The sequence below is a fragment of the Euprymna scolopes genome, chromosome 32, assembly GCF_053919585.1.
Source record: "Euprymna scolopes isolate OS-2025 chromosome 32, ASM5391958v1, whole genome shotgun sequence".
In the NCBI taxonomy this organism is placed as follows: Eukaryota; Metazoa; Mollusca; class Cephalopoda; order Sepiida; family Sepiolidae; genus Euprymna; species Euprymna scolopes.
In genome coordinates this window covers 61,179,331-61,193,720 of record NC_136513.1, presented here as the reverse complement: position 1 = coordinate 61,193,720, position 14,390 = coordinate 61,179,331, and the positions used below count along the sequence as shown (strand labels likewise).

Below are 14,390 nucleotides of genomic sequence, written 5' to 3'. Positions count from 1 at the left end.
ATATAGTGATGTATAAAGGATTAATAATTTATAAATGCACAGCAATGTATAAACTCACAGTAATCTATAAATGTATAGTAATTTATAAAAATATAGTAATATGTTTATGCATAGTAATGTAAATATGCAAAGTTATATACATATGCATAGTAATGTGTACATGTATAGTAATATATAAATGTATAGTAATGTATAAATGTATAGTAATGTATAAATGCATGGTAATGTATAAACGTATAGTAATGTATAAATGCATATTAATGTATAAATGTATAAATGCATATTAATGTATAATTGCATAGTAATGTATAAATGTATAGTAATGTATAATTGCATAGTAATGTATAAATGTATAGTAATGCATAAATGTATAGTAATGTATTATTGCATATTAATGTATAATTGCATAGTAATGTATAAATGTATAGTAATGTATAAATGCATATTAATGTATAAATGTATAGTAATGTATAAATGCACAGTAATGTATAAATGTATAGTAATGTATAAATGCATATTAATGTATAAATACTTAGTAATATATAAATGTATAGTAATGTATAAATGTATAGTAATGTATAAATGTATAGTAATGCATAAATGCATATAAATGTATAAATGTATATTAATGTATAAATGCATATTAATGCATAAATGCATAGTAATGTATAAATGTATAGTAATGTACAAATGCATAGTAATATATAATTGCATAGTAATATATAACTGTATAGTAATGCATAAATGCATAATTGCATAGTAATGTATAAATGTATATTAATGTATAAATGCATATTAATGCATAAATGCATAGTAATGTATGAATGTATAGTAATGTATAAATACATATTAATATATAATTGCATAGTAATGTATAAATGTATAGTAATGCATAAATGCATATTAATGTATAATTGCATAGTAATGTATAAATGTATATTAATGTATAAATGCATATTAATATATGAATGTATAGTAATGTATAAATGCATATTAATGTATAAATGTATAGCAATGTATAAATGTATAGTAATGTATGAATGCATATTAATGTATAAATGCATATTAATGTATAAATGCATATTAATGTATAAATGTATAGTAATGTATAATTGCATAGTAATGTATAAATGTATAGTAATGTATAAATGCATATTAATGTATAAATGCATATTAATGTATAAATGCATATTAATGTATAAATGCATATTAATGTATAATTGCATAGTAATGTATAAATGCATATTAATGTATAAATGCATAATGATGTATAAATGCATAGTAATGTATAAATGCATAGTAATGTATAAATGCATATTTATGTATAAATGTATATTAATGTATAATTGCATAGTAATGTATAAATGTATAGTAATGTATAAATGCATATTAATGTATAAATGTATAGTAATGAATAAATGTATAGTAATGTATAAATGTATAGTAATGTATAAATGCATGGTAATGTATAAATGTATATTAATGTATAAATGTATATTAATGTATAATTGCATAGTAATATATAAATGTATAGTAATGTATAAATGTATAGTAATGCATTAAAATATAGTAATGTATAAATGTATAGTAAAGAATAAATGCATAATAATGTATAAATGTATAGTTATGTATAATTGCATAGTAATGTATAAATGCATATTAATGTATAAATGTATAGTAATGTATAAATGCATAATAATGTACAATTGTATAATAATGTATAAATGCATATTTATGTATAAATGTATAGTAATGTATAAATGTATATTAATGTATAAATGTATAGTAATGTATAATTGCATAGTAATGTATAAATGTACAGTAATATATAAATGCATAAAAATGTATAAATGCATATTAATGTATACATGTATTGTAATATATAAATGTATAATAATGTATAAATCATAATAATGCATTTATACATAATAATATATAAATGCATAATAATGTATAATTGCATAATAATGTAAAATCTCATAATAATGTATAAATGCATAATAATGTATAATTGCATAATAATGTATAAATGCATAATAATGTATAATTGCATAATAATGTATAATTGCATAGTAATGTATAAATGTATAATAATATATAAATGCATAATAATGTATAATTGCATAATAATGTATAAATGCATAATAATGTATAAATGTATAATAGTGTATAATTGCATAATAATGTATAAATGCATAATACTGTATGATTGCATAATAATGTATGATTGCATAATAATGTATAATTGCATAGTAATGTATAAATGCATAATAATGTATAAATGTATAATAATGTATAATTGCATAGTAATGTATAAATGTATAGTAATGTATAATTGCATAGTAATGTATAAATGTATAGGTATGTATAATTGCATAGTAATGTATAAATGTATAGTAATATATAAATGCATAATAATGTATAAATGCATAATAATGTATAATTGCATAGTAATGTATAATTGCATGATAATGTATAAATGCATAATAATGTATGAATGCATAATAATGTATGAATGCATAATAATGTGTAAATGTATAGTAATGTATAAATATATAATAATGTATAATTGCATAGTTATATATAAATGTATAGTAATGTATAATTGCATAGTAATGTATAAATGTATAATAATGTATAAATGTGTAGTAATATATAAATGCATAATAATGTATAATTGCATAGTAATATATAAATGTATAGTAATGTATAATTGCATGTTAATGTATAAATGTATAGGTAATGTATAAATGCATATTAATGTATAATTTCATAGTAATCTATAAATGTATAGTAATGTATAAATGCATAAGCTATATAATTATAAAACTGAAATGACCTTTTAATGAGCTTTGTAACCCAACATCCGGTTTACGACTTCCGGTTCCGCTTCTTTATATAGACTTGAACCTACAACAGCGTTAACAAAAAAACACAAATCGCGAATTTTGCAGAATTTGACCTTTGGACTGAAATATTAACGTTATTATTTAGAAGCTATTATTTTACATGGGAGGGATTGGGATGTTCTGCAACTATTCTCTATTGCAACTATACTGTCGCAATTTTCTTACAAATAAATCAATTTTGACCCGTTGACAACGTATTGTTTTACTATGTACGTTTTCAGCGTCCCATTTTTTTGTTCGCGTTTAAATTATCCAAATAAACAATTGTTAATACTTCTTGTTTTTTTACGTCGTTCTGTTTCGTATTACGTTTAAGTTATTTTAACGCAATTTTCTTACAAATAAATTTACTTAAACCCGTTCACAACCATAAGAGGATTTTACAACGTATTTTTTTACTGTGTACGTTTTCAACGTACCAATTGTTTGGAGTTTTTTTTTGCGTTTAAATTTTCCGAATAAACAATTGTTAATACTTCCTGCATTTTTTTACATGGTTCATTTCCGTATTACGTCTAAGTTATTTTAACGCAATTTTCTCACAAATCTACATTAACCCATTGGCACTCATAAGAGCATTTTACAATGTATTGTTTTACTGTGTACGTCTTCAGCGTCCCAGTTATTTTTATTTTTCGCGTTAAAATTAAAAGATATATCAAAATTTGAATTTAATTTTAAGTATTATGGTATCTGTTCAGTGCACATTTACCTATAAGTATGGCAAACCACTTATAATTCAATGGCTGTAAATTCTTTTTAAAAAATAAACAATTATAAACATAACGACTCATAGAAATCAATCTATATTCTTTTGTCATTTAAATATACTTTCATAGGAATGTTTCTGTTATGTCACAAAAAGCTATTTTCTTTACGTCACAAGTGTCACGCTCATACATTAATTGCATAGCTCATATAACACACTGACCTAATGGGTCACGGGTAGTCTAGTAATATATAAATGTGTAGTAATGCATAGTAATATATAAATGTGTAGTAATGCATAGTAATATATAAATGTATATATGCATAGTAATAGACCGAATAGGTTTCCATTCATTTATTGACAGATCAAACGCATGTTCATATTTAATATAGACGTACGAGGGGCGTGCAATAAGTAATGCCCCTGACCCACTTCCCATAGCAGTAAAGCAACGAAACTTGGCACAATTATTAGTCTTTCTCTACATAGGAACAACCCCGAAGTAATGCATTTCTCCCATCGTTTGATGCAGCTCTGGAGACCATTTTTGTAGAACACCCCAGGTTGGTCCTCCGACCATGACCTGACTTCAGAAATCAAGGCTGCATCATCTGGGAAACGCTTTCCTTTCAAAAACAACTTCATGGCTGGGAAGAGGTGAAAATCAGAGGGTGCAAGGTCAGGAGAGTAGGGAGGATGGGGAAGGATTTCATAACCACACGCCCGTGCTTCTGATCTGACGACATGCAAGTTGTCGACCGGAGCGTTTTCCTGCAGGAGGAGGGTACCTTTGCTGATCTTGCCCTGTCTCTTGATTTTGATAGCTTCCCTTAATTTCCTCAAAAGTGAAGCATAATAGGCTCCTGTAATTGTGGCACCCTTTGCCAGGAAATCTGTCATCACTACTCTGTCCTGGTCCCAGATGACTGTGAGCATGATCTTGCCAGTGGAGGGCTGCACCCTTGCCTCCTTTGGAGGTGGTGAGTCCAAGTGCTTCCACTGCATTGACTGGGCTTTGGTCTCTGGATCATAGTGATGGATCCAGGTTTCATCCTGTGTAATCAATCTTTTGAAAAACTTTGACTCATCTTCTTGGCACATCTCCAAATGTATCCTCGAGCACTCGACGCGTTCTCGCTTCTGGAATGGTGTGAGCAACCTGGGAATCCATCTGGCAGACACCTTATGCATATGTAAATGGTCATGAATGATAGTTTCCACAGACCCTGTACTAATCTTGACATCTTGGGTTATTTGGCGAATAGTAATACGCCGATCTTTCAAAATGGCAGCCTCAACTTGACGGACAGATGCCTCATCAATGGCAGAAGGGGGTCGACCAGGTGTGGGAGCTGTTTCCACAGACTTCCGGACATGTTTGAATTCACGATGCCAGCGTTTTACAAGGTCATATAATGGAGCATTATCACCATAAGTTTCTTTCGTTTCATCAAAAGTCTCCTGTGGTGTGCGTCCTTTCAAATACAAAAACAGGATCACTGCTCGACAATCAACAGGCTCCATTTCACACCTGACTCAGTTCAAACACCTGTAAAACAGAAACCATAATTAGTTCAGAGCTGTAATTTGCCACATAATCCGTAGAGATATAAATGATTGCACATGCAAAATTTCAGCTAAATCAGACAACTAGAAGTGGGTCATGGCCATTACTTATTGCACGTCCCTCGTAGGTTGCGTCATTTTTGAATGAAATTTATTACAATTTGTACGTTTGTTGCATGTAACAGATGATTCATATTATTTATATTTCTTTTAACTAATAGAAAACCAATCATCTATAAAACATTATAAGTATTACACTAAAATATTACATTTATTAATATTGATAGAACGTTTCGGCTATCTTTGATGTATAACGTCTTTTCCGAAACTCGAATTTCCTTTCGCAGAAATTTTGCCTTAGTAATTTTTACTTTCATCCCAAAATTTCTACTTTTTTTGTTTGTTTCACACCTGGAAAAACTGAATTGTTTGGACAAAAATTAAAATTGCCTAAGTCTAGAAGGATTCATTAAGTTGGAAATAAATCTTTATTGAGACCATTTTCAGTTTTGTTCAAATAATTCATCTTTTTCTCTTATAAAAACAAAACAAACAAACAAACAAAAAACAAAACAAAAATCCACTTAAACTACGAATAGTGTGATGACACAAAAATTCAAACCGCGATACTTCAGATCACGCTGAAATAATAACGTCCTTATTTAGTTACCTATATTAAACAATTAACTATTCTGTACTATCATGGAATCGCTTCAATTAATCTCCTTTCTTGTGATAGACCGAAGCACGGGCAGCTACTGTTATTAATCGTATATATTAATAAAGTAGAGTTGTTTCTTCCTCTCTCCAATCATGCATTATAAACATTGTAAATACAGACACCGTACATTATTCCGACTTCTTAATTTCCTATTTCAAATTCGACCTAACTGCCTCTTTCCAAAAATAATACTTTGAGGAGATAGGAGTATTTTTTGTCTGTCACAAAACTCTACTATCACTCTCACATCAGTCACCGGGAAATTTATTTCATTGTGGCAATTTATTTCATTGTGGCAATTTCCAGAAAAACGTCAATGTTTCGTTTTTTACATTTCATGTTATTATCTTTCGCCCATCACATCTACTTTAGAGGAATGCACATTGCTCTCTTACTTTTCCATTCGTACTTTTCGAGAAAAATGATTGGTTGATCACAGACCTTAAACAGAACACGGGAATATATTTTTAGAGCAGTTAAAAAATTCATAAAAAATAACATGGCGTCGGCCGATACTCCGATCAATAGAAATAACTGCAGAGCACAACTACAAAACAAGCATTTTACTCACTAATACAATTTCATATTTACATAATACCTATCATTATAAACATCATCATCTCCGTAAATCCGCAACAGAAATATACGTGCCGACGTTATGAATCAAGACCCCGGTCCAATCAATGCCATATCGTCATTCCAGGTTTTACGACACAATAAAACACGATTTACACGCAGAAACCTGATCTGCTACCTCTTATCACAATAATCAGCAACTTATAGTAGGAGTCGTTCAAACTCGCTTAACATCTTCTTCTTCTTCTTCTTCTTCTTCTTCTTCTTCTTATTATTATTATTATTATTATTATTATTATTATTATATTATTATTATTATTATTATTATTACAGGTAAAATAGTTTACTTCAAATGTTTACTTCTAGCTGACATTGCAAGTGCTAATGGGGCAAACTAACCTACCTTATTATCTTTCTTTTGGATTTATTGCGATCACAAAAAAGAATATTCAAACGAACAGAGATACAAACAGTACTTAACAACAGGACTTAACGTTAGTAGTAGGGCTATATCAAGTATAACCGGGCGTCACAAGAGCTGGCATGGTCAGTCATAAAGTTTATTGTATCTTGAGCCACAGAATACCAATTATAACCCGTCTGGAGGTTACAAGCCCTGGATCACGGCACCAAATATGACGCGTCAGGAGTCACAATCTCGACCGCCACAAAGTTTTTCATATCGGTTACACGTTGCAACCGTAATAGCCCCCTTCGCGGTCACTGAACCTAATAAGACCCAAAGTTCTTTTTCCCATACGATTCCAGTTGATGATCGTCTATACGACCAAAATGATCAGTCGTCCACTTTGTATTGTTACAGCGCTCCTGCTGTCTAAAAGATCGCTCATCTGCCTGACGTTGTTACTGCGTTTTTGCTGTCTAAAAGATTGCTTTTTCACGATGTATTGTTACAGTTCTTCTACTGTCTAAATGATCGCGCCTTTGTTGTCTAAAAGATCGTTCGTCCAGGTTGCTGTTGATAGAAACTTCGCCAAACGAACATTTCAAAAGAGAGAAAAAGTCAACAAGTCAATCTGTTTCAAAATATCTCTCTTGTAGAGATAATTAACGATTAATCTGCAATAATTTGTACACGTTTTTTCTGTTCACAAAAGAGAAAAAGAAAACGCACAAAAATACAACTAATTATGTATTTCTTTCCTTCCTTCTTTTCTATCACTTAATCGACTACGACCGTGGCTACCGAGAGTAAAGAAGGCCGATGCACATGACAGCGTAACGTCATTTTCTGATTAACTTGTAGGCATATACAGTTTCTAGTATTCAACCACGCGGTCACGCTAACAGGCATAAAAATATGGCTACCGATTGTCCTTGGCTACCAATATGTGTTACCGATTGTCCAAGTCCATGTATGTTCTAAAGAGAAAGAACAGTTCTCCATTCGGATAATAATTATTATAATTGCACATTAGGATAATTTTAATCTAACAAAATATATTAAGTGAATAGGTTTTTGAACCTTTAATTTCTATCGGAGAAAGTCGAATATTTCATTTTATTTTATTTTTTTATTGCAAAACAAACAATTTTTATATAATATTTTTCAATCCGTTCTTTTAATAAAATTTTTCACTAAGTATTTCCAAATATTTTAAAGTTAGCATTATTCACGGCAGTTTTTTTTAATTTATTTTTTTTTTTTTACGATCGGTGAATTTTCAATATTTTAGCACCGGGCGTAATTTATTTGTTTGAAATATATTTAAAACTTCAAGTTTTTGTTTTTTATAACATTTTAACTGTAAATAATTTACATGATGGGTTTGTTTTACTATACACATAGATTCGAAAAAGTTATCAAAAAACAAATATATAACAAATAAAATATATCGATAAACATTGTATGATTTTCGAAGCGATTACACGTTTTACAGTGAGTAAAACCACTAAAAACCTTTCCAGATAGGTAGAAGAGTTACTTATGTTGCCTCTGATAACATTTATTTGGCGTATATGATTTCTGACCACTTTTTCAAATCTTTGTGTATAGTAATACTGTTGTGGTTGCAAGGTTGAACAATAATTAGTAAGGAAATACAATGAAGACGCAAACAACAAGATAACGCAATAAGTGTATTAAAGAAAAGGTATATTTACAATATGTACAAATGACGGTGTCGAGTCAGAGAGTCTTGGTGGGAGGACATGTACGCTCTTCAGCGTCACTTCCGTTGGCATTTGAGTAAGACACACCAAGGCCAACCTAGGCTTGCCATTTATAGTGTTATGTTATTCGCATATGCAAATAAGTGGTTGCCACCACAACAAATACAAACCCCTTAAAACATCCAGTGAGGTAGAAAAGTAACTTATCTTGCCTTTGATAACATTTATTTGTTATATATTTGTTTTTTGATAACTTTTTCGAATCTATGTGTAATACAAACACAAAATTTAATTTAAGTTGGAAATAATATTTAAAATACACGTGCGTACACTGCACAAACACCCTTATTATTATCATAATAATAATAATAATAATAATAATAATAGTAATCATAATAAAAAAAAAACTGGTGTAGATGACATCGACTGACGCCACACCAACTAGTTGTGAAGGGTCAGGGAGGATGGAAAGACCGTGGTTGGAGAGTACTAACCAAATCTCCACTGGAAGTGTGCAGTTCAAATCTGGTACCTTGGGGAGACATTTTATCACGCAAACCCCAGGAAACACCAATGGCCGATGCCAACGAGAAATCAGTGACAACGGCTGTTGCGATAACATGCAATCATCTGCACAAGTGGTCAAGAGGTGGAGAGCACTGGAAATCTGGGACATTTGTTGTGACTTGGTCTCCAGGGAACACCACAGTGAGCGATCACTGATGACGGCCTGCGAGTCAACTAATACGCTACACATTTTGATGAAAAACATGGGAAAGAATGGACATAGAAGAACAGAAAACCAAAACTTTAAATATAATTTCTGTATTTAAAGTAATAGTTATTTAAATATTTCAACATATAATCTTGTGGGCAAAATTCAGCTTTCCAATAAGGGGCACTCTGGATAGGAACAAAAATAATCTCAGTCATAAAAGATTTCTCCTCCACCGACCGAGGACAGAAAAGGTAAAGTAGCATCAAAACAGATACTACACTGTGATCTTGTTCCAAAGGCCAAAAATATTCGTGTCTAATGTTTCTTTAATTGTTTGTTCCCTAAATTCATAATTCAGTTTTATCAGTATTAAATTGTATATTGCTTTAAAATTACTTAATTTTACATAGATAATATTTATATTTTATATTGAATAAAGTTCAGTTTCAGTATTAATCGAACTGTTTTCCTTTTTCTTTTAAAAATGTTTTATTGCTCTTTTTCAAATGGCCCTCATATAGTGCTGACAGTCTGACAAATCTTACCTACATTACATGCAGACATTTTTCAGTTAGCAGGCCTTCTTCTTACTCTCGGTTGCCGTGCTGCAACACGACCAAGTGGTAGAAGTTATTGTTGACACTTTTAACAAGGGAAAAAGCTTCCCATTCTCTCGTTAATCATCCATGTGAATGGACGTGGAAATACATCGATTTAATTCTCCTTTCTGGGAACGGCGAATAAAGATTTCTGGGTACTTTTGCCAGAATTACGAATTTTCGGGCTATTGGTTTTGTTTTTCTTTCAGGGTTAAATATCTAGTCGGCTCGCATCCTGTTCTGCTCTCGTCACCTCTCTTGTTTTCAAAGGACTTTTTTCAGAATTACGAATTTTCGGTTTTGGTTGTTCTATAAATCTGGGTCTGCTTCTCGATCTCTCTGATGTGTTCTCTACTGTCGACTCACTAAAATAACTAATGCAAGGCTTTTTATATTGTGATAAATAATTAGGGCTGTAAGATAAAACCTCCTTCGATAACCAATCAAATTAGCCACAATTTCCCCCGCAAGGAATGATTTGTTAATGCCAATTACTCATTTCTTGCCGTTGCCTTAGGTCCAATTCTTCGATTCCTACGGACAACGACGATATTAGGGTTACCAAGGTCATTCCATGTAGCCAACACGGATGACATGTTGTCAACAACGCCATTCGCATCTGACCGGACACTTCACCGAAACAATTATATTATCTCATGGATCACATGAAAACCCAACTAATCATAATTAATATATATATATATATATATATATATATATATATATATATATATATTTGCTAATTCGATGTATATATATATATATATATATATATATATATATATATATAAAATAACCTGTACATTTCAGCTGACCTCTTTTTTTGCCGTATATTTTTCGCGCCTTTTAACGTTATTTTGTCTGGGTCATTTTGACATTTGCTTTTCTATTTTATATTTAATTCTATCACAATTTCATTTTTTTCTTCTTCACTGATTTTTTTTCTTCTTCTTCACTGATTTTTTTCTCTTTTTCTTCACTTTTTGTCTCGGCAGCCGTGTCAGACGCATATCTTTTATTAATATTATTGGAATTTTTTCCTCTTTTCCTTGTACATATTTGTGAATTATTCCATGGATTTGGGCCTTTTCGATTATTTTGGACCATCTTCCAATTACATGATTTCCTTGGATTTTACTTGTGCGAATGGAAATTTAATTAACTTTCTTGGATTTACATTTTTGGATTTTACCGTCATTGGATAATTTACCTTTCACCAGACTATCCATTCACGTGAAATCACCTTTTTCTTCACCATATTCCCTCTGCTTCACTTTTTGTTATCAAGTAAGATCTTGACTTACTTGCAGTTTCATCAAATACTTTTGTATGCAAAATCCGATCCCGCATTTTGCTAATTCCTACCCTCTGATGAGAAGGAAAGTATTTCTCCGAAACTCCGCGGATTAAGGACTATCCACTTATTAAGTGTTTGCTTTTCAGATTAAATATGGCTTTAACTCTTTTTCAAAGTGCTTTTTTAACATGTTTTATTAACTATGTACTATGTACGTATGTATGTATGTATGTATGCATACAAAAATAAAACAAAAGATAAAATTAAAAAATATGAAAAAAAATTAAAACAGTTTGGCTTAACCACTTTGCATGCAATGCATGACTGAATAGAGTTCGGTCTGCCATACTACACTCAGTCAACCATAAAAAACTGTTTTTTTTATAATGTTCGTATTTAATGTTCAGCAAGGCTGAAAACTGTTTTTTATAGTGTTCGCATTTCCAGTCCTAATTGTTAAGTCAGACATAACTAAACTGCTCATTTACATTTTGAAAATCAAAAATCATAAAAAGAAAATAGTGCTTGGAAAATAATACGAAAAGATCAGAAAAATATTTTTAAAAAATCCACAAAATTGACTAAAAATTAATAAGGTGCATTATTTTGCCTAGTCACCGTAACATTATTTTTTATTATCATCCATATTCATAATAATAATTCAATATTCTAATTCTCACGCGTTAGCAAAGTAATAATATTCATCATTATCATGCCTTAATTGTCTCTTCATTTTTGTATTTGTTTCAGAATAAAACTCACAGCCAACTTCGGATTTTTTCAAACGCTTTCTCCTGTTCATACCTAATCACTGTATGTACATCGATTTACTACTTATTTATATCTTATGGGGTATGTGGGCGCGTTTGTGATTCTAGATCCAAGTTACATTCCAACCAAAACACCATTTTTCAATAAAGAAACGAACGATGTGACAAGATTATTTTTTTATGTATATTGATTTCTTAAACATAATATTTTTTTCAGGATCAAATCAACTGCCATAAATTTTGGTGTATCGTAATTGCACATTTATTTTGCTTGAACGGCGGAATTTTTTGAATCTCGACCAATTTGGCCAATGGGCGTTTTGGCTAAGTGATTTTTGAGCTGTTTACCGATTTGGGCTGTTTACCGATACTGATAACATCCGACCGTATAAGAAAGGTAAACTCCAATGTTACTGGTTTGGTCTGTCTATTTTAATTTAATGCTGAAATATAAACTCATCGTACACATTTAATATTATATGTGTACGATGCATTGAATACAAGTTGCTGTTTTATTAATAGCTAGGGAAATTGGGAGTTCATACTTTTGGCAAGTTATTTTTCAATAAAATTTTAAAAAATCCATATAAAAAAAAGTAAAAATTAAATTTTAAATACGAGTATAAATAAATTATTCCACGTGAATTTCAACTTATTTTTAAAAGAAATAATTAATTTAAAAGCTATTAATTTCGGAGGTATCTGCATTTTCACGAATGGTTTCCACCCCCGTTTACTTTCCTTTAGATAAAAGTAAATTAAACTAAGTATAATCCACATTACTCACCTTTACACCTGGCAGCTGTGTTCCAAAATCTATAATGATCGATTGATTAGCTTAAGAGTGAATTCTGTACATGAAAAATATAAGCTTATATTTTCGAATTGGCTTCAAACTCACTTTTGAACTTCGCATCCGTTACGACTGTTTTGTAGATCAGCTTGCAGCAAATTATTCAAAACTCTGTCAACTTTGGCCGAGAATTTGTTTGAAAAGCAATAATTGATAAATTAAAACAAAATGGAAAAATATTTAATTAAAAACAAACAAACAAAAATACCCCCCCAACGTTTCATAGGTGTTAGTTTCTTTAGCTTTATTTGTTTATGCATATCTCTTGGTAAAATAATATCACACTATAAGCTGATGCTAAAGCGCATTAAAGTTTCTCATTCTTTTCATAGTTTATGTTAATGGTGTATCAGACCTGTTTCGATCTCAGCTTGAAGCCCTTAGTCGTCCAGCCACAATAAAAACATGTTACCTTTTCTCTTCTTTTCTTTCTAGCTAGCGATGCCAGTTTACTTTAAATTATATCCTGTAATAATTAATCAACAAATACTTTTAAAATATTTTAGTAATGTATCTTTTTGTTAAATCATTTAATTGCTTTCAATATCAACAAAACTAGAAATAATTCTGTCGTTATTGAAAGCAATTAATAGGAAAATAGAACAATAAAATTGCTAATAAATATCACAAGCCATTAATTGATTATGAAGTGTTTGATAAATGGTGATGCAAATTAAGTATCCAAATATATCGCAACATAATGTTATATTAACAGGAAGCCGTTTTGATGATAAAACATAAATGAAAAAAGAAATTTGCATTTATACGTTATGTGTAGTCAAACTTTCAAGCTTTAAGCTCAATAGATATTTATAAAATATATGTAAATAAACAACAGAATGCAGATTCCAGCAAGTATATCTTCATTTAGCATTGTTTGCGGTCGTTCCATTATCTATCCAGACAAAGAACGTATATAAACTACTGAATTTTTCAGAATGATTCAACAATACAAAGTTCTTCAAAACTGTTGTAATGCTATCGACGTGACGACAGTTAGAGTTGAGGACAGTTGCGAGTTGGACACAGTTGAAGGCAGGCCATCGCTTGGACCAAAACGAAAGAGGTTTATGAGATCAAGATGAGCCTCGACAGCGCCTATAGAGTTGATAATGTTACACATAGTGCAACTAATATTTGCAGAAATGTGTCAGTGTTTGTGTTTTTGTTTTGTTTTATTTTTTTATACTTATAACTTGAGAACCCATGCTTGAATTTCCGACTCCAACACGCTACAAGTATGCACTGTTTTAGTTGCTGCATTTTCTGAAGTTATCGACTACAAGTTACTTGGTTGAAAAGTAAACCAGTCGAAACATTTCGGATACAGTAGGAAAATAAAAAGAAGAAGAAAAAAAGAATATTAGATTGAAATATATAAATAACAATAACCCATGTCCGAAAAAAGAATCTTTGAAAGGACAAAACAATTCTTAATATTTTATTATGTACAAGTAAGTCGTGTCTTTCTAGATAAAACCTAAAAAAAAAAAAATCTATGAAAAATACTCTTAAAAACCTAACATATTCTGATTTCGT

General features: G+C 30.4%; 1 protein-coding gene across 4 annotated transcripts in view; it reads left to right on the top strand.

Annotated features, from left to right (window-relative positions):
* LOC145256383 (uncharacterized) overlaps positions 1 to 14,390 on the top strand; it is a 1,175,042-nt gene that overhangs the window by 441,016 nt on the left and 719,636 nt on the right. For all 4 annotated transcript variants that reach the window (XM_080115220.1, XM_080115219.1, XM_080115221.1 and 1 more), the window contains one exon: positions 11,979 to 12,041. In XM_080115220.1, coding sequence (XP_079971346.1) covers positions 11,979 to 12,041 — 63 coding nt within the window. The remainder of the gene's footprint in view (positions 1 to 11,978; positions 12,042 to 14,390) is intronic.